Here is a 27,386-nt window from a genome sequence, read left to right as displayed (position 1 = left end):
GAATTCGAGAAATATACATATTTTGTACACTTTCGCATGTATTAAAAAGAAATATGCCTTCAACCGATACTGCACGAAATGCGGAACGTGGAGCCGAACGGGAACTATCGAGTTACATACGACAAAGCGATAAAGTCTATGAACACCGGGAATCACAGGCCACAGCAATGACTGTGGATTATACAGGTCAATGGGTATTATTGGCTGGTCGACGACACCTTGCTTTGCAATGTTTAGGTCAAGACGATGATGGCTTTTTACGCAAATACAACACCAATTCAAAGTATGAAGTCTCTGCAGCAGAATTTGCCATTTGTCCAGAAAGTAAAGAGTCTTGTGCTATTGCGGTAACGTTATTATTTTTTTTTTTTTGGAACGTTTTGTTTTTAGTTTTCATTGATGTGCATATTTTTAGACTAGCCAACATATTGATGTTGTCACTTGGGGTGCTGCTGAACCGCGTTATATTCACTCTCTTCGTGGCCATACACGCATGGTGACAGATATCGATTGGCATGGTAAAAATCCAAATCTTCTGGCCAGTTGTTCAATCGACACCTTTTCTCATATTTGGGATTTGAGAGATTCTCGAAAACCAACATTATCTTTCAGTGCAGTTTGCATGTGTAAGTAAATATACAGTCAGTGTACAACTTGTTTTTACATTTAAAACGTTTTATTTACATATTAAAAAACAATTTTTTCTCCAGTTCTAGTATATTTAACAAAACACTTAATTGTTCTCTTGCAATATATAAACAAAAAACTAAACTATTTCAACTGCAACAAAAACAGTAACAACAAAACCAAAAATACTCCATTTTTAACGCGTCAGAAAAAAGTGTACACATTTAGAATTGCAATAAGATTTTTCTAGCTACATAAAAAAATATATTGTTATTCTTTATTTTTGCCTAGATTATATTTTTTTGTGGATCTTGCTGCTAGTCTCATGAGATTTTAAGATAGTAGCTTTTCTTGTTTGATCGCGAGAACTTTAAAACCAAAATGGGAAAACAAACTGCAATTGAAACAAGAAATTAAGTCATAAAATTTAAAAATGAAGGCAAATCGTCACGTGAAATCTCCTCTATAATAGGAAGAAGCCATAATACTGTAAAAAAAATTATAGACAAACAAAAAAATTTAGAATTTTAGAAGATCAGCACCGTGCCGGAACACCAAAACGCCTTAACAACCTTGAAATACGATCGATTGTGAGAGCAGTGAAGAAAGTATTCACAGTAAGTGCAGTAAAATTATGCGAAGAATTAACAGATTCGTCTGGAGTGAGAGTTAGTAACAGTACGGTTCGCCGAGCGCTACACCCAAATGTTCTATATGGTGGAGTTCCGAGAGAATAACCCCACATTTCCAAACGAAATAAAGAGCGACTTCAAGAATTCGCAAACAGGTATAAAAACCAAGAAAATTGTTTTGGAATAATGTGCTGTTTACGGACGAAAGCAAGTTTGAGATTTTCGGAAGTAAAAAAAGGAGTTAAATTTGGAGAAGCAAAAATCAAGAGTTCGACCAAAAAATGTACTATCCACCGTAAAGCATGGTGGTGGTTAGGTGATGGTGTGGGGGTGTATGGCGGCAAGTGGCATGGGAAAACTCATATTTATTGATAGTTTGATGAGCGAAACCGATTACCTAAACATTCTTATAGAAAATATGGAACCCATCATTAGAAAATTAAATCTAGACCGAACCTGGATCTTCCAACAGGATAACTATCCGAAGCATACTTCTTAACTTGTTAAAGAATGGTTGTTGTATCATACACCGAAACAACTGGAACAACCCCCACAGTCACCGAACATTAATCCCATTGAACATCTGTGGTAGCATTTGGACAGACAGATCAGAAAATGAAATATTACCAGCAATGACTCTCTACACGAAATCCTGCAGGAAGAGTGGTTCAACATCCCAACATCGGTGACATCAAAATTGGTAGAAACAATGCCAAGGAGGCTTGAAACTGTTTTAAAACCCAAAAGATGTCAAATAAAATACTAAACACGTTTTTTCTTCTAATTTCCCTAAACTGTACACTTTCTTTTGACGCGTTAAAAATGGAGTATTTTTGGTTTTGTTGTTACTGTTTTTGTTGCAGTTGAACTAGTTTAGTTTTTGTTTATATATTGCAAGAGAACAATTAAATGTTTTGTTAAATATACTAGAACTGGAGAACAAATAGTTTTTTAATATGTAAATAAAATGTTTTAAATGTAAAAACAAGTTGTACAACTTTCTTTAGACGCTGACTGTACAACAAATTTTTAAAGTGTTTTTTCTTTCACTTCTTGCATTTCCATATTGTAAAATTTTTTGATTTTTAGCTTTAGAAAATAATTATCTGTAATATTCAGTAGTTTCATATTGAAAACTGTTTGGAGTAATTGAATACATTGAAGTTGTTTTTTGCCAGTACCCGTAGAACCTTATGTTGCCTTCTAAAAAACAATCGTGGAAAAAAATTATAAAATGTCTGTATTAAAAAAATAAACAGAAAACATTCCTTTGTAGGAATTTCACATACTATTTACTCAACAAAGACCCATCGATACTTTTTCTTTCCCTTAGATGGGAAAACTTAGTTGAATAACTGAACTTTCATTGGTTTTATTCAATATTTTTAATGACGAGCAGTTTAGATAAACGCGATGTAAAATCAGGCATCTTTCGAAATAACCAATTCATTATCAGTGGAACCCATTCATTCACTACTTCTTTTGCATGTCTTTTTTACATAACAAAGAAGAAGTTTAGGCATTCGTTCAAGTGGTTCGATTTAGGTGAAACACGTATGATTTTTATATTAGCTTGTCATTGGGGATGCGAGTATTTAAATATATAGCTCATCAAATGAATGATGGTTTGATGAGAACCAATGCAAGTTCGATCAAATAATAACGTATTTTTCATTGATGAAACACATGTATTGTTATATGATTTGCGGAAGATATTACAATGAATTTAAATTAATTAATAATATATGTATTTAAGTGCTTCATTATTGACGAATTTATTCACATTTAAAAAGAATTGTAATGTACTATTGCTTAAGAAGTCTCGAAATTGTATTTTTATATTGATGGATTGCTTGATATACGATTGGGACAGTGAAATTAACATTGGCCTAAACTTTTGATAGTAGTTTTTGTTTTTCGAAATTTAAGAGAGAACCTTCCCTTGATTTACTTAATAGTAGCCAAGTCGAATTTATACAAGGTTCTAACAACTGTCAAAGCTTGTTTTTATATTTAAATATCTACATATTCTAAGATTATTAACAAAATATTTATTGTTTACATAAATAAGTAAAGCCATCACTATTCAATTATCTACACTATATTAAGTTTAAATACTTATTTGTTTAATTTTTCATTTTTTTTACATTTGTTAAGACCAATCGTTGTTTTTGTAGAACTGACACCACCTTGTATGAATTTGCCTTGATAGTAACTTTTCTTTCTATTTTACATTTTCTTGTTTCTATAGTAGAGTTTACGTACGTAGATTTTTGAAATCCCTATATTTAACTTCATAGTATCTGACGTGATAAAGAGTAGTTAATGTAAGGGTTCAAATGATGACTAGTGGTTCGATTTAGTTGAAATAGGCCTTGATTTTTATATTATCGTGTCATTGGAGATCATGTGTTTTATGTTCTCAAATAATTTTAAATAAAAGTGAAATATTTTAATTACCATATCATATTTTTTTAATTTGCTTAATTATTGACAAATTTAAGAAGGCATTTAATATGAATTGTTGTTGTTGTAACAGCTCTGCTATCACCGAAAGTTCTTGCCTTGGAAAAAAAACTTTCGATTGATGCAGCTGTCGCTGAGTTAAGAATCTTTGGCCGAATAATACTCGAGTCGTTTCGGAGCGAAGATCATATTGTCGTGGGAACGAGAATGAATTGTAATGTACTAATAAGTAATTTAAGAACTAGTGAAAACTATATTCACTTTGAGCTATTTCAAAATTTGTTTGCTGGGATATAAAATTTGTATAAAACTCTGACGAGTATTATAAATGATATTCTGATGTTGTTCTGATTATACTCATTTTAGAACTAATGATTTTACCAGCTCTTAACATTTTCATTTGAATAACCTAATATCTCAAACATAATCGCTTACAAATTTATAGTGCTTAAATATATTAAATACAATAATTTTAAATTGATTTTAAATAATATAGGACACTTATTTCGATTGTTATAGCCGGAGCTACTCAAGTTGGATTTAATCGTGTTTCCGGTAATCTTTTGGCAGCAGCACATGATGGTGATTTACGGATTTGGGATATACGTAAAGGATCCTGTCCCATACACTATATCACAGCACATCTCAACCGGTATGTATTTATTTATTTATTATTATACAATTATAACTAGTCCAATGGGCCATATATAGTTAACAAATTTTCCACTTTTGTAGAAAATTCTTTAAAATTAACATACGTATTACCGAATAAATATCGTAGAACTTTACGATAGTTATAAATGGTATACAATTTAATGGTAAACATTTGGCAGACAGATTTTTTTCGATTTGAAAACTTCTCTTATTCCCATTAACAAAAAAAACTTCACCAATAGTTAAAACTTAAATGTGCTAGGCACATTTTTTTTTAACCAGGGGCTATTTACCGCAGTCGAACACGATCGAATACTTATCCGAACGTACGAGTTTTTTTTATTTTTGGGATTCTCTTATTCGATATCGAATAAAGTGTATATGAAATTATAATGATTGTGCTCGATAACGAACTTTAATAAGCGTTCGAAATTTATTTTGATTACGAGTGCGAAAATTTGCCCCCAGGTATTATTACGGGTTAAGACATTATTGTTATGGGGATGGTTGTAAATAATAATTCTTTCAAACAAATTTAGAGTTCATGGTATAAATTGGAGTCATCGTAGAGAAACTTGTTTGGCTACAGCCAGTCAAGATGGAACAGTGAAATATTTTGATATTAATAATCCAAGGAGAGCGGAGAAAATCATAACGACAACATCGCCAGTGTGGAGAGCAAGATACACGGTATTTAAAAAACGAACAGTTTATTTTGCTATTTATTTTCATCTAATAATACCTATTCTAACAACAGCCCATTGGCAATGGCTTAGTGAGCATAGTGGTACCACATTTGGGACGTGGCGAAAACAGTTTGCTACTTTGGAGTAATAGCAAACAAAATGATCCGGTGTGTTCCTTTGTTGGTCACACAGACGTAATACTGGATTTTGCGTGGCGTCCGAATCGTATCAACCAAACGGAAATCGTATGTAGTTTTAATTGATTTTTGTTTTGTACTTTTACACACTATTGATCTATCTATTGATTGTTGTTAGGAATTAGTGACTTGGTCACGTGATCGCACTTTGCGTGTTTGGAAAATTGATGATAAAATGCTAAATCACTGTGAACCGGATAATGATTCGAATGAAAACTACGATATGAGCCAAGAGATGCGCATTGAAACGCCTACTAAATTTCAGCCCCTGCATTCGTCTTCATTTCAAAAACCATCGATGCTTCGCACGCAACCTGTAGCAGCATCATTGCCCATCGAAGCAATCGATGCATTACATATATCAAACATGGTGCGTTCCCGTTCACCGCCACCTACCATGTCGTTGCGAACGCCTACACAAAGGCGTAAAGAGGAAAATGCAGTGGCTCGATCTCTTACCGATCAGCCAACTTGCTCTTTGCATCATGAGTTTTCGCTGTTGAATACCAACATGCCGCACATTGAAGTCGACGTGTTGGATGCTATAAAACGATATGCCATCTTTAATATTTCGGCCGGTGGTCATGTCATTGTTTTACACACCACATTTCCCACCGAATATCCCAGTCCCAATATATGTCCCGAATTTTCATTCTGTCCTGGAACTACAATTCACGAAAATCTAACTAGATTAATGATGAAAGTGCTAAAAACAAATGCCTTGACACGTGTGAAAAAGTCCCGCACCTGTTTGGAACAGTGCTTGAGAGCACTTGTAACGGCAATGAAGAAGGTAAGTAAATCTTCTAATTCTAATTCTATAGAGCTGTATGTAATACAAACTATTAAAATACGTATTTGTTGGCAGTCTGGTGGTGGTTCTGACAAGTCACAAATACGTTTGCAATCTCCTCGCCTGGAGGGAGCTTTAAGTGGTGCTTTGCATGACGCTTGTATACCTTTTCCAAGAACATCGGCAGCCACATTTAACCCAGTTGGAATGTTGTGCAGTTTTGCTCAAATTCTCAATACAAAACGTTTGACTTTAAGACATCAAAATACCACCCCACGCACATTGTCCGCCATCAATGGCGGCGGCTTATTAGGCAATGTGATGGGACCTCAACCAGTCTTATACACCCACCGAGATTCGAACGCTTCTTTTTATTTGCAAGATCGCATGAGCTCTAAACATGCAAAAAATCGTTCGATTCAAAAGCCAGCACGCTCTACTCCTATCGTACACGTCTACGAATGCAACAAGCTGCTCAATATTAGTCGGATCATGGCCACAGAATATTCCTTGGACAAGAGAGACATTATTGTGACATGCCGAAAGAATCGTCAAATATGTGAGAATCATGGCCGCTACGATCTGTTGCCTATCTGGACTATGGCCGAAATGATAGCAACACCCAATGTGCCACAAAGTGAAAACATGAAATATGAAATGATTCTCAACGAAGATCCCTTTAAGAAGTGCCTTTTGGAAGCTTTAATAATGCATTTCGCAAGTGTAGGCGATTTGCAAACAGCCGTAATGCTGGCTTGTCTTTTTCATCCATTTGGTATTAATGGCATGGGTGTTTGTGGTTCTGGTGGTGTGAGCGTTGCTGGTACCAGTAGCAGTAATGCTATGGCCACATCCTCTAATAATCTCAGCTATCACAGTAAAATACCAAATCTTACACCCAATACTTCGCCTTATCACACAGTCTTGCCTATAGACACGCATGCTTCGCCCTCCCCAAAGAATGGTGCTGCTGGTTGCAATGTCGCACTTTACCTTAAACAATTACGCAGTAATTCGTGGTCTGATTCGCTAGACTGTGTGGATAGCAAACATGTAAACAGTGAGTTGTATGCATGTTCGTTAATACGTCGCTCTCGCATACCAATCTTTGATCAATTCAAGAAACTGTATGCTGAAATATTGTATGGCTGGCAATTGTTAACCATTCGATCGTTGGTAAGTTTGCACGATTTGATCCGATTAGACGAAATAATTAAATAGCATTGCTTTTTGTCTGTATTTTTAGATTTTGAAACACACCACATTTAGCAAAAGTCCTCCCCAAGGTGTTGAATTTGTGACCGAATGTTCTGGATGTAATAAAACAAAACGTACTTCAGCCTGTGGTTCTTGCCAGCGGCCAGTTCTCTTTTGTGCCTTATGTTGCATACCGGTAAAAGGTGCAGCAAATGCTTGCTTAGCCTGCGGTCATGGGGGCCACTTGATTCATATGATGCAATGGTTTGAGGTAATGATTCTCTTTTCGATAATTATCGATATATGGATTCTTATAGAAACTATTTTAAATATCCTAAAAATTTATCTACATATACATATGTATGTATATCGTAATGTTTTCTAATATTGTAACATGTTCGCATATCATGAATTACATAAGACATTACAAACAAACTTACATTTTTATCATATTCTGAAAACACATACCCCTTAAAGTCATATGAACATTTCCATTACTCTTTTTTATATTTCGAAAAACTCGATTTTAATATTTGGAAAAATAACAAAAAAAATTTGTTAGGTATTGTGTATCTTATGAAGCTGATTGAGAATTGAAGTCACCTACAAAAAACGTGTGAAAACAATAAGTTGTCAAATAAAGGAAAATTTACGGCAAATGTGGGGGAAATCGTTAGTTTGTCAAAATCTAGAGCCCAAACTATCCATAGGAACTATAAACGGTTTGATAGATATGAAAGTTTGTCACGAACAGGATGTCCATTAAAGTTTGATGAAATGTGAAGGTGTAAAATTGTAAGAGAAGTCCTAGAAATTCCAAATAAATTAGCGTAGAATGAACAAAAATATATCAAAAAGGTTATGGAATTGATGTCGATGCAGATACAATTAACCGCTTCTTTAAAAAAGCAAAACTCTACATACGATTTAATATCTTCAATACTTTTCCATTTAAATTATCATATGTTTCGAGAAAGGATTATTTTTGCAGAATAATGTTAGTTTAACCTTTTTGGATACGATGGTCGCGCAAGACTTTGGAAAAAGTGAAAAGTATTGAAGAAATTAAATCGTATGTAGAGTTTTGCGACGGTTTTTATCTGGCCATGCACGACTGAAGTCCAGCTTTTTTAAAGAAGCGGTTAATTGTATCTGCATCGACATCAATTCCATAACCTTTTTTATTTGGAATTTCTAGGACTTCTCTTACAATTTTACACCTTCACATTTTTGTTTGCTGTAAAATAATGATGCGAATGATCGAGAACTATCGATGTTTATCAAAAATCGAAAATTGATAATCATGTCGCTTACGACTTTTAGGCGGTTATGGCTCGATATTTACTTTGTTTTTGTCTTAAATTGTTCCAATTATTGCACAAAAAATCTATTTTTTGAGTTAATACCATTTTTCTGAAAAAATGTGAACTATTTTTTTCTAAAAAGAGTCACATTTCAAATTTAAATTATAAAGTACATAAAGCAAATTTTATCAACAAATCAGTATCAACAGTTAGTAGATTCCTTACAAAAAGTGAAAATTTAAAAATTTTGAGATCAAGTGCGAATTGTTATTGTATGAAAATTGTTGTTTTTCTATGAAAACCGTGTTATCAATCAAAACAATGGATTTCGAATTTTTGTGTAGTTACGTCCGTTTGCAACCATTTTCTTTATATTAGACGGTTCATTCCCACTAATCCGATCCCGCCCAATTTCACTCAAAAATCCTAAAATATATGAAACTGATTCAGACTAAGCTTAAAGACAATTTTCTTTGTAACCCACGAAGTCTTTTAAAGACAATTATTATTTATCAAATATATATCGGACTTTCCAAATATAGAAGAAAATACAGTCTACCGATCAAGAGGATCGGTCCAGTGGTTTAGCCTCCTAAAAGGTACAAACAAACAGACAAAAATATGGATATACACAAAATTCCTAATCATATGGTAACATAGAGACGAGACGTAATTGTCAGAAACCTAAGTCTGTTGTCAAAAACCTATCTCTGACAACAACAAAATACATGCTAGTCAATGTATTTTGTTTTTGTATCAGACATATGATTTGTTGTATTTTTGTTTGACAAATCGGAGTGTCTCGTCTCTATGTATAATTCTCTATGTTCCTAATTTTAACCCCTTGAAGGTAGACTTTGTTTGAAAAGGCACTTTCTAAATATGTACATTTTTTTGTTTAAAAACTAAAAGTACCAATTTTTCACGTTTTCCCCATCTTTACTCCTTTTCGGTACACGTTATAAAAACTGTCAAAGACTGTCAAAAATTCATAAGACTTAGGCTTGGTCATACTTTAATAATAAAACAAATTTGTTTAACCCTGATATATCTAGGACTTCCCGTCACATAGAAATAGAAATTTTAATTTGGTTATTAGATTATTTGAAAAAAGTGCATCTGAAAATTACATTTACATCATGAATGCATCTTCTTAAAACAAATTATCTTTCAAAATACGAGTATTTAAAGTTACAGCATAAAAATGAAGCGAGTTTTTCGAAATTTAAAAGAATAACAATGGAAATGTCCAAAAAGACTCCAAAGGGTATGTGTTTATCACATATCGACAAAATCCGAGGACCCAAATTCAAAAGCTTTTTTTTTTAGTTCTTTGTTGAAATTTATAAATAAAATTTTGAATATCTTAAATTTTTCAGATATCATAAGATTTCACTAATTATTTTTTAATATTTTCTATTTCGTTCTAAGAAACATAATGTTTGTGCCTCTGGATGCGGTTGCCAGTGTTTAGAGCAGACAGCTCTAATGTTGGAATATATTAAATAGTTAAATAATTAAATTTTATAAGAGTACAATAAATAAAACAACATAAATGGTTGATTTTTTCTTTCATTTTAATTAGTTTTTTTTTAAATTTATTTCTTATATTTAACATTTTGTTGAGGGATAAATATTTGTTTGTTTTTCAATATATAATAATGACATTAATTTGTTACAAAAAATACTTAAACTTAATGAGCTTTATAAATGTTGCACATTTTAGTTTATAATTAAAGACAAAAGTTTTCATGATTTTCATTTCTTGTTATAAAATTAAGACAGTCAGTAGTCACACTTAAATGTCTGCAAGCGTTTTAGTCAGTTGGGTTCGCATGGAGTGAGTACGTTTTTCTGATTTTATTTTATTGCTCTACTAATAGTTACGCCGCAAACAATTATGATTTGAAAATTTCATTTGAAATAATGTCCATTAACACAACTTTAAAATTAAACAATCTTGCACGTTCGAGGAGAAAAATAAAGAGTTGAAAAATAACATTTAAAATATTTAAGATTCGATAGGGAGCAAATAAACACATAAATGACGATAATTCTTAAGTTAAAAGGAAAATTATAGTCCATTGCAATTATACAAGAAAATGAAAATAATAAAAAAAAAACACACAAATTGGACGATGTAGAATAGAAACATTTTGCAAGAATTCAATTCTTTTTATAATTATAATATAACAAAGAATGCTTGGCGATTTTGATTTTAACATCTTTTTAAATTAAATCGGTATGCGGTCGAATGGACAATGGAAAAGGCCGCGTATTAGAATTGATCTTTATAGGCCTGTACAGCTTTCATTAGCATGCGCACATTGCTGCATTGTGAACTCTTGGGATAATTAATGAGAAACATTTGGCAATTGCGGAAAAGTTCTTGCAAAACTTTCGGAGCATGTTCTCTGGTAATGGGATCCATTGGGTTTATGGCCAGCAACGCTTCAGCCAAATAACTAAAACAAGAAGAAGAAAATGGAGGTGCAATTTTTTATAAATTTTTTATAAAAACATGTTTTTATAAATTTCATTGTCATACTTTTGTTTGAGTTCATTGTGGTCGCTCATATCGGCCGAGATTTGCTGTATTAAAGATAGTAAAACCTTTTGTTCCAAACAGCAGTCAGGTGTAAATACGGCATTATGGTCGGCACTCTTTAGGGTGAACTCCACCAAACTTAAATCATTGGCTAACAATGCTTGATGGAATGCTTTATTTATCTGTCCCTGTAGCAAAAGGTGTCGAATGGTGTCTTTAAGACCGTACATGGGAGCAGGAGTGTTCGCTTGTGAACGTATGGCTGCAACTTGATTTTCGAACGATTTTCGCACCTGAATTATTATTATTATTATCATATTAAGTAATTTTTTTTATTGAATTGTAAAGTATAGTTTACCTCCGATCGTATAGTTTCTTGAATTTGTCGCGATAGTAACAACTCTAATCCCTTAATATCTTTACGTGTGTCGAGCATTACATCTTGTACACCGTTTCGATGTTTAGTTAAAATCGAATCCAAATGTTGACGAAAACCGGAGAATTTATTAAGAATTTCCTCCGTGGAGTCATGCATTGGTTGCAGTTGTTGCAAATAATTATCAAATTGTTCCATAACTAAAACCAAATAAATTTTATAAAAGTTTTCATCTCTTCCAGCAAACAGAAAGAAAATAACTTACATTCTTTTATACCCACGGAAAAGGCTTCATGCAATTGTTTAAACATGTTTTGGGAGGATTTTTCATAGGCGGGAATTAAAGTGCTGGACATCGACTCAACGAAAGCAGCCTGCAAACTGCCCTGTACTCCAATTAATACTGATTTACCAAACGTATCGATAATTGTCTAAAATATTAAAATTTAAATATACGATCACAATCACATTGCAATTACTTTCAACACATACTTTACTCTTGCACGCCTGTGCAATATTCTCCTTAATCATTAAATCGAACGCTGAGAGTTTCTGTGCCACATTTAATTGTATTTGCTGCTGCATATTATCCAGTTTGGCAGCCAACATGGGGGCCAACTGACGTTGTGTCTCCAGAGCCATTACTTTGGACATCATTTCACCGAATTGTGTCAGCACATATCGATTCATTATCTGCATTATACTATCACGCAATTCGCGATTTTGTACATCTCTACAAATACAAAACATTTCAAACAACTTTTAACTAATTGAAAGTTATCAACTCACTTGCCAGCCAAAAACTTGGACAATTTACGATTGTGTTCAGTTTCGTAACGTAACAAATACTTCTCCATTAACTTAGACAATTGCATCTCTAGCTTGTAGCCAAATTCAGTCATATTCTTAGGACTAAAATTACCATTTACCTTTTTCAGCTCAGAAACTTCATTTTGTAGACTACTTATTTGTATCGATTGCATTTTAACCAAATCTGAAATTCATCAAAGAATAGTATAAGAACCTAGCTAAAAGTAATGGAAGTCATAATTTAAAAATGACATCTTAATTACATCCAAAGCAAATAATACAACTATTTAGATTTTATGAAGTTATATGAAATGAGATTTTTAATTGAATAAATCTAAAGAATTTAAAATCAGTTTTGTATTTAAGAAATTTATGTAATTTTTTTCTTTTCTAGAACTTGTTTTATAATTTTTGTTAATTTTTTTTTATTAAAAATCAAATTTTTACACCTTCGTGATCACTGATGCAAAACCTTTTAAAAATGTATAATAAATCAAAATTTTTTAATAATAATAAAAATATCATAATAAATTAAATTTCGTTCTTAATAATACTGAGGGTGAATTTTTATTTTAGAGTGCATTTGTTGTTTCTAAAATCCTTTACTATCTTTGAAAATGGGGAAAAAATATAAAGCAAATTTTGCTACGAAGCTTAAAATATTCTAGTGATAGTGGTTTATTTCAATCATTATTCAAATATTACAATACTTTAATATTTGGACGGATTAATTGTTAATTCAAAGTGCTATATATACATCTTACCATATCGACTAATAACACTGTGGTACAAAAAAATGTTTATAATAACTTGGTGAATAACCTACATAGTAAGGAGTGAGATCGAAAAATTCTTAACATACATATATGTTTATAAAAAAGAAACCACTAAACTTACAGCTTTAATTTTTTTTTATTTGATTGAAATTATTATTACAATTTACAAAAAAAATTATTTTTATAGTTTTAATCACTAGTGATGAAATTTTGAACCTTTTTCGGAAACCCTTCCATTAACGTTTTTATAGTGCTTTCTGTCACTTTGCTCGAACATGTAGTCCATCTCCGTTTAAAATCTACCACACTTTTGGACACCTTTTTTGTACTCTTCAATTCTCTTTTAACAAGAGCCCAATATCTCTCCACTGGCCTTAGCTCCGGGCAGTTTGGAGGATTTGCCTCTCTTGGTACAAATACCACATTATTGTTCTTGTACCACTCAAGGGCTTGTTTGCCATAGTGATAGGATGCCAAGTCAGGCCAAAAATAAGTGGACACATTATGAAGTCTTATGAATGGAAGCAGCCTTTTTGTAAACATTCCTTGATGTAAATTTCGGTATTTATAGAGCCCGTTGTAACAAATGAGTGGCTTCTTTTGCCGCAACTGCATATTGCTTGCCATACCAAGAACTTTCTGGGAAATTTTGTCTGCTTTTGGGTCCTAAACTTTTCTTCAACATTCCCTCGAGCATCAGCAACATAAAATTTTTGACCTGGAAGTTGCGAAAAATCTGCCAGAACATACGTTTCGTCATCCATTATGCAGCAAGAATATTTTTTTATAAAACTTGACTTCAATTTCCGTGCTCTGTTTTTGGCCTCTAAATTTTTAGTAGCGTTCCTGTCAGGAACTTTTTGAGCCTTGTATGTTTTTAAACCTGCATTAGCTTTAACTTTTCGTACCAAATAGTCCGAGCACTGAGCTAACCGGGCTGCTTTCCTACCGGATGTGTTGGGAGCTCTTTTGAAAATGCGTTCTATTTTTTTTGGCTTTAGAAACATCATGTGGACCATTCCTTCTACCTGAACCAGGTTTTCTATCAACTGACAAGTTCTCCCGGTACTGTTTAATAACATTGGAAACAGTTTGACGGCAGACCTTTGTATGCTTGGCCAACTTTTTGTAAGACCAAGTTGGGTTTTGTTGAAAATATTTAATAATTTCAGTACGCACTTTTTTCTGGTCACTCATTTTAATCAGATTAACAAAAAAATTAATATAATTGACATTACACATAATAACTGACATGTTTTTCAAAGGTAACTTGATCAAAAAAAAATTCAAATAATACTTGGGTTAAAAAATGTAATGAAAAACGTGTGTTAAGAATTTTTCGATCTCACTCCTTACATGTTGTAGGTCTAGCAGAGTGTATTACAAAACCGGTTTTAAAAGTTCCAATACACACTCAAATTTCCGAGATATAGACAAAAGTATATTTTTTTGGACCCGCAAATTTAAACTCAGTCATTATTTAACGGATTTTAATTTTTTAAACGACATTAAAAAGGTACGAACGAGGTCTTTCCAACTATATGGGCAAATCACAGAAACAGTCTACCAACAAAAAAATGTTTAAATGAATCAAACTCGAAATTTTTAATTGTAATATTAGACTAGATATGTGTATTATATTTTATATATAAACAAAATGTATTTCTATGGTCATTCATACAAAAATAATTACCAAATCCAACAATAGCGCAGATATCTTAATTTTATACAAAAAAAATTAATTTTTTAATGTGTTTTTATCATTACTTAAATGTTAACAAGATGGTTCGATTGACAGCTATATTTTTGACCATTAAATTTAAATACAAATAAATTTTGAGTAATTTCACTGTGAATCAAATTTTTCGCAACTTCTCACGGAAAAGGAGATACTTTTCAAGCATCTGGATAATTTGTAACGAGCGTCACGTAACGTGCGTCACTAAATGTTCTCGAATTTTTATAAAAACGGCAAATGTTTGTTCATGCAAATAAGTTATATTAGAATTCTCTTTCATTCATCTTTCTTTTAGGAATAAGATTTTGTGTGCTTTATTATGCCAAATTCGCTAAAATTACGAATAAACACTTCAACTTTTAATGTTACTTATTTCGCAAGAAATGGCAATTAAAAGGTAATATCTTATGCCATTTGGAATTGCACTTAAATCTCACTATAGCGTATAGTATACGTTGGAGGTATCTTATTTGAAAAACCAAAAAAATTTTCATATTTAAATATGAAAACGTGTACGAATGAAACGTTTGTCACGCAGGATTTTCCCATATGTACTTTCACTATTTTATTATGTATTATATAAATATGTAGAGATATTTCGTATAATATCACAATTTTTCACATTTTCAACTATTACGAGTGTTTTTTTTTCAGATCTTCATTTTAAACAAAACTATTCTTAAAGCCAGTGTCTTTCTGAGTAAAACAAACATTAATTTGTTTAAATCGGTTAAAAATTGACAAAATTATAGTAACTAACTTATGAATGGCTTATCAGTCATTTAAAAATATTTTTTGTGATATATCACTGAGAGAGTGATTTATTCGAGAACATTTTAGGTTTGGGGTTGAGAGAAGCAGAAAAGAAACAAACACAAATAATCTGGATGAGTGATTTATAATTTATTTTTTTCGTAAAGGTCAGCTTGTGACTTTTATTTGATGCAAATCAACGCTTAAATATATAAAATTTATAAAAAGATTAATAACAATTTAAAAAAATTCTCATTTCTGTTACTCTGACTTCATACTTATCATATTGTTTCCATAATTTGTTAAAAATTACTAATAATATGTTATTGTATGTAAATAAAAGAGAAAGTAACAGTTATTAACACATTGACTGCCAAGGCACTTTCACCAAATAAGATGCTGGGGGCCACAGCATTTTCTTTGCGTAATCTCTTCGAAAACGTCAATAGTGGAATTTAGGCTACTGTCAGTAATATTTACTGCTTAGAAACCGATTTTTTTTATAAATAAGAGGGTCTTACGAAATGGCGAAAAGGATTTTTTTATGGGATACTGAGTTAGAAAAAATACTCAGTACAAGTTCAGAAAGTGATGAAGAATGTGAAGATTACAGTTTTGATGAGGAACTTCCAGACAACATCGAAAAAATGCTTAAAATCCAGCACTATTGTCTGACATGGCTAGAGAGAATAAAAGTCTTGTCAGACATATGTGTCCGACGTGGCGTAAACCGCATAGTGAAGTGTCACACATATATGTCCGACGTGGCAGTCAATGTGTTAAGAACAAGAACAAATGAATTGTTTATCTCACACCAAACCATTAAAAAACAAGAAAAACGAATAAAGGTCATACCAAACCAATTAAATAAAAATCATTTTATAATTGTTATTTCAGTGATTTATTTTTATCACAAAAATATAAATCACAATTTGGGTTTTTCGCCAAGTTATTTATGAGTGTACCACACTGTTATTGAATATTGAATCGGATGTGTTTCAGATATGGTGTTTATTCTGTAGTAACTTGTTTAACTCTAAATTAAAAAGATTCACTCACAACAAAAAAAAAATAACGTTTGAAGACTCTCACAATAATAGTTCTAAAGATATTGGATTATAAATATTAGCATTGTATGTAAAGTATTGAGAATCACACTATTATAGTTGTCCAGATAGTTCAATATAACTTTTTACTTTATATAAGATGGGTTACGTCCACTGTTCACATCCCCATCACTTTTAGTAACAGCGTACGCTGACATTAAAGTAATATACAATTGAAGATTTGAATACGCTCACTATTGCAGTCCCCCAGAAAACTGTCTTATGTTAAAACACAAAATGGCGTCATTACAAGAATAAACTTACCAATTAGTTCACTTATTTTTCCATTAATATCACTCAAATCGTTAGCAACATTGTTCATATTATTTGGCACAATATTGTTGTTGTTATTGTTGTTGCTACTATTATTGCTGGCGTTGCCGAGAGTAGGGGCAATGTGACTATTGCTAAGGTTCGACATTGAAGAGGCATTAACAGCTTGTGAAATTAAATTGGCCGCATTTTGCAGTTCAGCAGAGTGTTTATTATTCGATACTTTTGGAACATCGGGTACTTTTGGCCAATTTGAGCTGGCTGCAGTAGTTTGTGCTAATTTTGTGTTCGTTTTTAAAGGATCAGGAGCTAAAAACAATATGGATTAATGATTTTAAAAGTTAATTTTTATACAGAATAATTAACAATATAATGCAATAACTAACCTGTTACGTTAATATCATCTGACCCTGGTGCATCAGTTTCAGTAACATGTTCATTGTTATCCTCTAGCAGCTCATCGCCACTATATGAACTCTTGTCATACTCCTGTAATGACATTATTTCTTGTACTTCACGACTGGGACTTGAACCACCACTAGCCAAATTTTCACCTATATTTCTACCGGGATTTCTGTCAATTGCTATAAAGTATTGTAATGTTATGATTACTTAATTTCTTTTGTGCGAATAGCTTTTCACTCTACACATCTTACCCATAAAGTTCTTTTGCGATTCAAGATTGTGGTGCTTCAATTGCATTTTCTGCTGTTCCTTGTCTTCAATGATTTTATTGTTTACCAAATTCAATAGATTTATATTTTCCGATTTAACAGGGCCTGCATTCTGGCCCGCCACACCAGCCAACATCAATATTGTATTAAGCACTTCACTGCTGACATTTTCGGGAGTTTTACGCTCTAAGAAAGTATTGTTAAATGAATGTATAGATAGGGGAGAGTGAAATTGTCATTGTTCATACCATTGTTGGCCGATGAAGTGGAAGTGAAAGCATCCGGCGTCATGAGATTTAATTGTGGATAATTCTTATTTGATGTTGCTACTTTTGGAGATGGATTACGCGAATCGACGTTATTTTCTGTAGCAATGACACTTGGAGCCGCTGCAGCAGCTGCTGCTACTGCAACCACAGTCGATCCGCCGGAACTTGAGGTTATATTACCTGTGGACGACACGTTTGAAGAGGATGCAATGTCTAACAACAGTTCCAAAGCGTTTTGTTTGTTTCCTGTAAACTCATCCTTAATAAGAGGAATGTTACGCGTGAGCTCTTCCATATCATTTTCATTATGTAAAACCTTTACATCATCATCATCATCATCGTCCGTTCGTTCATTACTTTCACTTGCATTCGATGGCAGGGTTTTATTGCTTGTATTACTTCTGCTTACAGCACTAGTATCACTGCTTGACATGGTACTCTTTACATCAGCATTCTCCGGCACACTTGGTTGATACAGTATGTGACACTCTTGCATACTCTTCGCCTGGACAACGTACATGTGAACAACAACACAATAAATCGAGGAGGTCTCTTCATCATAGTCGTCTAGTTCTTCGCACATGTAATTATCGTTGGAGCACTTGTACCGCCTTACGGCAGCGTCAACTATGGAAAAGGACAGTATACCAGAACTAAGAGGAAATTCGGAAATACTCTTGATGTAAACGACAACCGGAGACGACATCTGAGACGTACTGCTGGATGCAACGCTGCTGCCACTAGTATCTTTATTGATTGATTCTTCATTGTCCGAGGTCTCTTCTTTGATGGCGGGGTAGCAGCTACTTGTGTTTATGATTTGCATCACATAACATGTGCGGGTCTCTAAGCTGGACACAACCAAATACGATGAAGTTCTATCCAATTCCGCTACAAAGCGTAATGGCTTATCTGTGCTACAGCTAAAATTTATCGTCTGCAAACAATTCCAAGTGCCGCAGTCCCAAACTTTAAATTCCGTATTGTTATCGGCGCCGGTTATGGCAAATTTCCAGTATGTGCTTCATCCGCAGCATAGGATTAATAAAACTTGATAAGTAACAATTTTTCAATTGTGTAAACATATAAACTTACTCTGAATTGTTTTTAGTTAAATTGTCCAGGAAGAAAAATGATGACACCGGTTTATCGTTATATGGTTTCCATTCGTGGAGACAACGGGGTTCCTTGTCGTGGATATACACTTGATAGAAGAGTATAACGCCATCTGTATTACCTACACCCAATGTAGAGCCATCCGGTGACAAAGCCACCCAGGTAATAGTTTTCGTCTCATCGTAATGCTTCAAATAACCCGATTTGATTTCACTGGCTTGAAATTTACCGAACTACATTTAAGATAACGATAAAGGATTTTATGCATTATTTCTGTATTGTTGTATCGTACTTACACCCTGGTCAGCAACGACAATATTAACATTGAAACACTGAAACAATGATCCCCGTGCCCATACAATCAATTGACTATCTTCGTCGTCCTCGCCTGGTAGTTGGATAAATGGGCACCATGATATTTTATCATATTTTGGAGTATAATTTGTCAAGGGATCTTCAATCTTTAGAATTAAATTGCACAATAGCGTGCCCTCGTGTAATACGATTTTGTGCACATACAATGAGTTTGCATCAATCGATGCCAATACTTTCTCCTTCTCTATGTGAGCAAATTGCAAATCTAATACTTCTCCAGACATCCCCTTGATTAAAGCACGCAAGCCCTTAGCTGTATTGACAACACGAACCATGCCTTCCATACGCGACACCTTATTGTTGACTGAGAAAAGAGTTGATTAGTATTATGAGCAACATGAGAACATGATATAAAAGACGCACAATGCGCTTGTAAAAAAATCAGAATCGTTGGAAAATTGATTATTCCAAGCGGTATTTGGACGTAAATGGATCTATCTTTCAATTAAAAACATTTGAAATGGAAGAAAACTACGGACCACGCAAATGTTAAATACCAAATCAGTTGTTTAATTATAACTATTATAATAGACAGCTTTTACAAAATATTTGAAAAGTGTTCTGAGAATAAATTTCTACCATTCAACTGAGGAAACTTAACATTCGAAATTGGTAGAATTTATTAACAAGATAATATATATGTAAGTTTTACTATTTTGCAAAAAAAATATTTATTTATTTGTATTTATTTATTATCACAATTCAGTAATATAAAGCCATAATTAATAATGGCCAAAATAACAATATTACATAGTAAAACAACCATAACCATTTAACCATAGTATTACAAAAATGGGCTTACGATCCAATTAATTTAATTTCCAACCAAAAGCATTAAATATAATGCATCCGGGGATTTTCAAATATGAATTCCTTATTATCAAAAACAAAACCTCAAAATTGTCAAGTCCCGGAAACAGTCTACCAACAAAAAAATGTTTAAATGAATCAAACTTGAAATTTTTAATTGTAATATTATAATATACAGTGGCTCCAACGCATAATCGGACAAGATTTTGTCTAATGTAAATGTGCTCTAAATAGTTTTTTTCGAATATATCAAAAAAAATAACAAAAAATAAAATTTGCGTAACTAAAACTGTAAATTTTTGCAGAAAACCCAAAATAACTCAATTTCTTGAGTTCAACACATAATCGGACAAAGTAAAATAGGTATTCCAAAGTATGCGAACAATATTTAGTTGCATATCCTTTGTTGTCTAGAATGGCCTGTAATCGCTTTATAATCGATTTTACTAAGTTTTGGTACACTTTTGTCTCTTTTGAGTTCCACGCTTCTAGTAAGGACTCTTCTAGCTGAATTAACATGTAACTTTTTATTTGATGCACTCTCCTAGCTATTTCCTCCCAAAGACGCTCAATTACATTAAAGTCAGGAATATGTGCAGGCGTTTCTATATGTTTGGGAAAGTTATGGATCAACCAAAGCTGTGCAACACCTGACGTGGGCTCGGGATCGTTGTCTTGAAAAAAGGCAAAGTTGTTTGCGATACCAACTTTTTCGCACATTGCTTTACATTTTGTTTCAAAATGGTTCAAAATTGTTAGAAAAACAAATCAGTCCAGTTTATATATAATTTATATATAAACAAAATGTATTTCGATGGTCATTCATACAAAAATGATTAGTAAATCCTAGCTCGGATATCTTAATTTTATAAAAAAAAAAAAAAATAATAATGATTAAAAGATGGTTCGATAAACAGCTATATATTTGACCATTCAATTTAAATACAAATTAATTTTGAGTAATTTCACTTTGAATGAAATTTTTCACAACTTCTCACGAAAAAGAAGATAATTTTCAAGCATCTAGATAATTTGTAACGAGCGCCGCCACGTGCGTCACAAAATGTTCTCGGCGTTTTATGAAAACTGCAAATGTTTGTTTGATCATGCAAATAAGTTATATTAGAATTCTCTTTCATTCATCATTCTTTTAGGAATAAGATTTGTGCTTTATTATGCAAAATTCGCTAAAATTACGAAAAAAAAAATCAACTTTTAATGTTACTTCCATTTTTTGTAACGTGTGTCACAAAACTTTGCGATCAATTTTTTCGCAAGAAATTGCAATTAAAAGGTAATATCTTATGCCATTTGGAATTGCACTTAAATCTCACTATAGCGTATAGTATACGTTGGAGGTATCTTATTTGAAAAACCAAAAAATTTTCATATTTCAATATGAAAACGTGTACGAATGAAACGTTCGTCACGCAGGATTTGCCCATATACATATAAATGGGGTATGACTTGAAATCGCTTTTTAAGTCTCATCTAACGGTATATACATTATGTACAGGCTTGCCCTTAATATTGGAATATTCAGCATGTTGTATGATTTTTCAAGGATTTAAAAATGTACTTGATTAAAGAAGTACAAAGTATTGCGCAAAACAATGTAAAACATACAACATTAATGTATTTTCCGTGGTATAATTGAGTTAAATTTGGAGTTAATCCAGTTTATAAGTGTATCAATTTCCCAGATAATATATGGAAGAAAATGGGGCTAAAAATAATTAAGAAATCGCTGGGCGCTATTTGTCCATATAAATTTTCAGAGAATTTAAAAATTATTTTTATTGAAAAAATTTATTACTGTAGTCACTGTTGCCAGATTTGCCGATTTATCGGCATTTTGACGATTTTTGATCGGAAAAATGGCAAAGTGCGATTTGCAGATTTTAGTACTCAAAATGACGATTTTATGAAAAGTCTATATTTACATCAAGGTTTTCATATAATATTTTAATTAACAAATAGAATGAATACAAATTGAACCGTAATTGTTTTTATAAGAAAGAAGATTATATACAAGATCAGAATCCTAATTTAAATAGCTTAATTACTTGATTTTAATAATTTAATGAATCAAAATGTAAAAGGATTGTTAAGACTTTGAAAAAATGTGTGAAATTTTTAATTTTAGTCGTCCGCCTACTTGAAAGATTTCTATAAACCTATACTAAATAATTATTAATGTTAATTAAGCCTGGTACTTGATTTTCCCGAAATTGAAACATTATTGGTCTGAATTTCGTATACGTCCAAAACGTTTCTAAATTGTTTTTGTACATTACTTAGTATTCGCGATATACACATCTGCTCAAAATAATAGATACACCTAATTGGAAAAAATTTAAATGGCGGTAACATTGAAAATTTCCTCGCAAGCGTTAAGAATACATCATATTATTAAAATTTCTATCTGGCAATGTCATGTCAGTCAAAAATCTGGCAACTATTTGCTTTCATGTTGATTTTTAAAAACGAATTTATTTGAATTACAAAAAATTATTTGCTCATACACAGAAAAAAGAAATTCATAATTGGAATGAATTTTGTAATAAATATTATTAATCGAACTTGACTTTTTTTTCCCAAACTATTTTCATTCAGAATAAGAACATGTTCATAAATATTATAAAATTGTACATGACGGAAATTTTTGCTTTTTTACATAAATTGTATGCTATTTTATAATAAATTACATTATAATTGTATTATCTAATGAATTATTTCAAAATTTTTTGCATAATAGCCATATATTGGCCAATATATTAAGATGAATTATAAATATCTGAAACTTAAAAACTATCATTAATCATAATAAAACATCAATAAACATTAAAGCATTTCACCCTTTTAACAAAATTTAGTTAATTTCGCGCATATTTTCTCATTTTGTAGCTGAAAATCATAAAAAAATAAAAAAATTTTAAAGGAAAATTTCTAACATTTTTGAACAACATAAAAATATAAATAAAATTGAAATAATATTTTTCAAGCCTTCTAGATTTTTTTGAAAATATAAGATATGAAATAAATCATACTATTTAAGAAATTATTTATAAATGTTATGAATTGAAATCAATGAAATCAAATCATAATATTTATGTTGAAACTTTTTTCTGTGTAAAAATAGATACACATCAGTAATTTGTAATTTGTTTATATACAATTTTTTTTTGTGCAATTTTTTGTTCCTATTTACGTGAAACAGTAAGTATAATTTAAATTTTAGCAACAATTTTATAAAAAAATAGGACTCTTTTGAAGAAAATGGGACGAAATCATCATTGTACCGAAGATGAGAAAAAAATTGTTCAAACGATGAGAAATCAAGGAAAATCATTACGGGAAATAGCAAAGAGCATAGGAAGATCTTTACATTTTGTCCAAAATGCTTTATCTAAAAAACAAAAAAGAGAAACTCGCGGTAGACCAAAGAAAACCAGTCCAGAAACAGATAGGCGGATCGTCCTTATGGTTAAAAAAGACCCTTTCATATCATCGAAAGCTATTTCTGCGGAGCTATGTAACGAAATCAGTCCACAAACAGTTCGTCGTCGTCTTTTACAAGCTAAATTGCCGGGAAGAATTGCCAGAAAAGTGCCACTAATGCGCCAAAAAAATATCAAGACAAGATTAGAATTTGCTAAAGAGCACTTACAATGGTCCGGGTGTGAAGGCGAAAAAAAAATGGAGAAATATTTTATGGAGCGACGAAACAAAAATAAATTTGTTTGGAAACGACTGCCAAAGAAATGTACGCCGACCAAAAGGAAAAGAATTCCACGTTAAATTTACAAAAAAGACGGTAAAACATGGCGGGGGAAACATAATGGTTTGGGGTTGCTTTTCATGGAATGGTGTTGGTCCGATATTTCGAATAGAAGATACCATGAATGCTAGTGGGTATAGAGACATATTGGAAAACGTAATGCTTCCATATGCATCGGAAAATATGCCATTAATATGGACATTCCAGCAGGACAACGACCCAAAACATAGTTCAAGATTAGTTAAAAACTGGTTCTTGGAGAATAACGTACCTGTTTTAAGCTGGCCCAGCCAATCCCCTGATTTAAACCCAATAGAAAACTTGTGGAGTGAATTAAAGATAAGGCTTTCGAAGGAAGTTTTCAAAAATAAAGACGATTTATGGGAGAAAACGCAAAAAATATGGTACGAGATTCCATTGGAGAAGTGTCAGAACTTGATATCCAGTATGCCCAGAAGAGTGGAGAAAGTTTTACAAAACAAAGGTGGATATAATGGATACTAGCTTTACTTTAATAATAAACTAATTTTTTTAAGATAAAATTTATTAGCTTTTGTTTAATAAGAATTTTTAAAAATGTATCTATTATTATGAGCACCAAATTTTTCGAAATTTAATTTACTTTATAATATTTATTATTAATTATGAAATATTTTGTTTTTGTTTTTTACTCTCCTTTTAACTATAAATAAAAATCGACTGAATTTTTTTTATAATTTTACAATATACCATTATTTTTTTTCGTTTTTAAAAAATAAATTTTGGTGTATCTATTATTTTGAGCAGATGTGTATGTAAGTCGTAGCTTTTTGCAAATCGTTCAGCCTTTTGTAAGCCGATCTTCCATATTTAATTTAATTAAGTAATTCAACCGCTCGTCAGAACATAAATTTCAGTGCATTTATTATGGTAATCGAATTAGTCGATTTTTCTCTTGTTCGAATAAAACGAATAATTCGAATAAGAGATTTTAACTTGTTCGAATAATTCGATCACACGTTTAAAATTAATCGAATTATTCGAATTATTTAATTTTTTTTAAAAAAGTAAAGAATGAAGTTTTGATGTCGGTTTTTTTATATTTTATTGTTAAAGAAAAACAAAAAAAAACTTTAAAGTTAACAACTCAAGTATTGATAATGTTAAAAAAAAAATCGAAAACAAAGTACATCATTAAATTTTCATCAGAAATATTCTGATCAGAATAACTAGCGAACAATCTACAAAACAATTGACTAGCAAACCCTTTAGTTTCCGTTTTGGAGCTATGCTTTAAACAAATTTTAGCTAGTTGGACATGATCCTGAATTGAAATACAAAATAAATGTATTAAGAACTTTTTTATGTCGTCCATTAATTCGGGTTTTAAATTGAGTAACTAAGTCTTATACATCAAATTCTATCAACGCTGCCGAATCTTTGCTTAATAAAGTTGTCTTGGAGAATTACACAATAAAGGGAATCTGACCAAAGTATATCATTGTCGGTAAACGTGGCTAATTTGAAGTCAGGCAGTGCATGATTGACGCATTTACAAATACGCAAAAATTTTATTAAGATGTTAGACAAAGATGTTCAACGATATTCAAAATCATGTATAAGACGAACTCCATGCTTTTCTTGCAACAAAACGTTAGTTTTGTTATAATAACATCACTTAAAATAACATCACTGTATATAAGTGATATATTTTAAGATCGTGGCCTTCATCTATTTCAATGTAATTATTATAAATGTCATCCTCAATATCGCTTTCGATGACCGTTTCAAAATCACATTCAAATCCACTTTAATCTAAGTTAATATTTTGATTATTAATTGCGATTCTTCTAATATTTCGCCCGCTAAATAACAAATATTTTATTCCATAACTTCTATTTTCATTGGTTCAAGTCCTAAGTTAAAAACCAGTTAACGTTATCCTATTATCCTAATATTTTACACAACGTGTTTCTACAATAAATAGAACAATTCTAGAGGGGGGAAGATCAAAATTTGTAATTTTGTTTTTTGGAGCACTCTACGGTGCATATTTATTCTTACTATTATATGGCGGTTGTCGTTGCAGGTGTCCGATTTCGCCCAATTTTTCAAAAAAGATGAGTATTTTCATGATACAAATTTTTCAAAAATTCCTTTAATAGTTTTCAAAATACAGACTTTTTAGTCTGCATAAAATGGCAAAATCTGATAAAAGTTACGAAAAATTTTACATTTGTTAAATTTTTCGTAACTTTCCAAACCTCTACGTAACATGTATAATAATGTTGTATTCCGAGCAGATCGATAAAAGTTAAAGAGATTTAATAGATATGAAAATGATTGAGTAACAATACTTTGATAAAATGTAAATAAAATTCCAATTTTAAGGAATGACATTAAAGAACAGTTTAAGAAATTTACAAATTGTTCTTCGACTTGTCTGTACCCAAAACCGATTAGATGTCTGAACTCCGGCATTCATTGTATTAAGCTTATTTAAGTAACAAACCAAATATTTTTTGTTTTCAAATAACTTACCATTTATAACATATGCAATATACTTCTCATCAATATCGACTGCTATTAAATGTCCAGGATAGTGTTTCACTTCCCATATATAGTCCACGATACTCTTCAATTTGACCTTTGAAGAACCATGGTCATGTGTGCCAGGATTAGCAATGATTTTAACATTTTTACTCTTAATTTCGTGACAACATTGTTTATCACCGGATTTAAAAGATCTAAAAAACAACACAAATTAGAAAAATTCTTAATGATTTTTTTTTATTAAAACATACATTATGGCCGTGTTATTATTTATTATGTTATCAATATTCTCCGTCATAGTTTTTGAAGTTAATGAGACAGATCCAGTAGAAGGGCTTTGATGACGACCAATTGTACTCATTGTTGGATTAGTAGAAAATCGCGAAGATACTTTCACTTTGGCTTTCTTACCAGAGGATAACTGCAGGTTTTGGTGTTTTGCTAATTTTGTTGATGGGTTGTTAATGGAAGCTTGTGAACTTTCGAGAGTATTGCCACGCCTTTGAAAACTCCTCAATAACGATTTCTTTAAAACAGCGTCTACTGTTAGCAGTGCAATTAACATTTACAATGAAATTTGCAATGCGAATTTGTAATATATTTTTAATCTGTATGTTGAAATTCGTTTATATGTTGAATGTTTGGCATTACAAATAAAAAATATGTACTAAACAATGAAAATAGTATATGTACTATGTAGATCTTTTTCCTTTTTTTTTTTTTTGCAAATTTCTACTTTGTAGATGTGCTAAAAAATTCTGGCTTTTTTTACACCTTTATTGTTGTTACTGTCGATGAATGTTTGTCAAAAATTTAACTTTTATAAATCGTTATAAGATGACTGAATATGTGAAAATATTTCACAAAAATAAGTTTCATTAAAATAGATACAA

The 27,386-nt window shown here is 31.7% G+C and overlaps 2 protein-coding genes across 2 annotated transcripts; one reads left to right on the top strand and one right to left on the bottom strand.

Annotated features, from left to right (window-relative positions):
* On the top strand, positions 1–10,137 carry Wdr59 (WD repeat domain 59). Its single transcript, XM_065501453.1, has 9 exons — positions 1–347; positions 416–626; positions 4,245–4,377; positions 4,919–5,069; positions 5,137–5,310; positions 5,381–6,055; positions 6,131–7,231; positions 7,302–7,523; positions 9,988–10,137. The coding sequence occupies exons 1-9, from the start codon at positions 54–56 to the stop codon at positions 10,063–10,065; spliced, it is 3,039 nt and encodes a 1,012-aa protein (XP_065357525.1). The 5' UTR covers positions 1–53; the 3' UTR covers positions 10,066–10,137.
* On the bottom strand, positions 10,116–27,386 carry Ge-1 (Enhancer of mRNA-decapping protein 4 homolog Ge-1). Its single transcript, XM_065501452.1, has 14 exons — positions 26,745–27,386; positions 26,482–26,687; positions 19,292–19,674; positions 18,975–19,228; positions 17,859–18,901; positions 17,593–17,796; positions 17,323–17,520; positions 16,928–17,245; positions 12,270–12,474; positions 11,973–12,213; positions 11,746–11,911; positions 11,463–11,680; positions 11,105–11,397; positions 10,116–11,021 (listed from the first exon to the last, which is right to left on the bottom strand). Exons 1-14 carry the CDS (start codon positions 27,056–27,058, stop codon positions 10,835–10,837), a joined length of 4,230 nt encoding a protein of 1,409 aa, XP_065357524.1. The 5' UTR covers positions 27,059–27,386; the 3' UTR covers positions 10,116–10,834.

Source organism: Calliphora vicina, chromosome 2 (assembly GCF_958450345.1).
Source record: "Calliphora vicina chromosome 2, idCalVici1.1, whole genome shotgun sequence".
NCBI lineage: Eukaryota > Metazoa > Arthropoda > Insecta > Diptera > Calliphoridae > Calliphora > Calliphora vicina.
The sequence above is the reverse complement of the archived record's forward strand: the minus strand, read 5'-3'. Positions and strand labels throughout refer to the sequence as shown.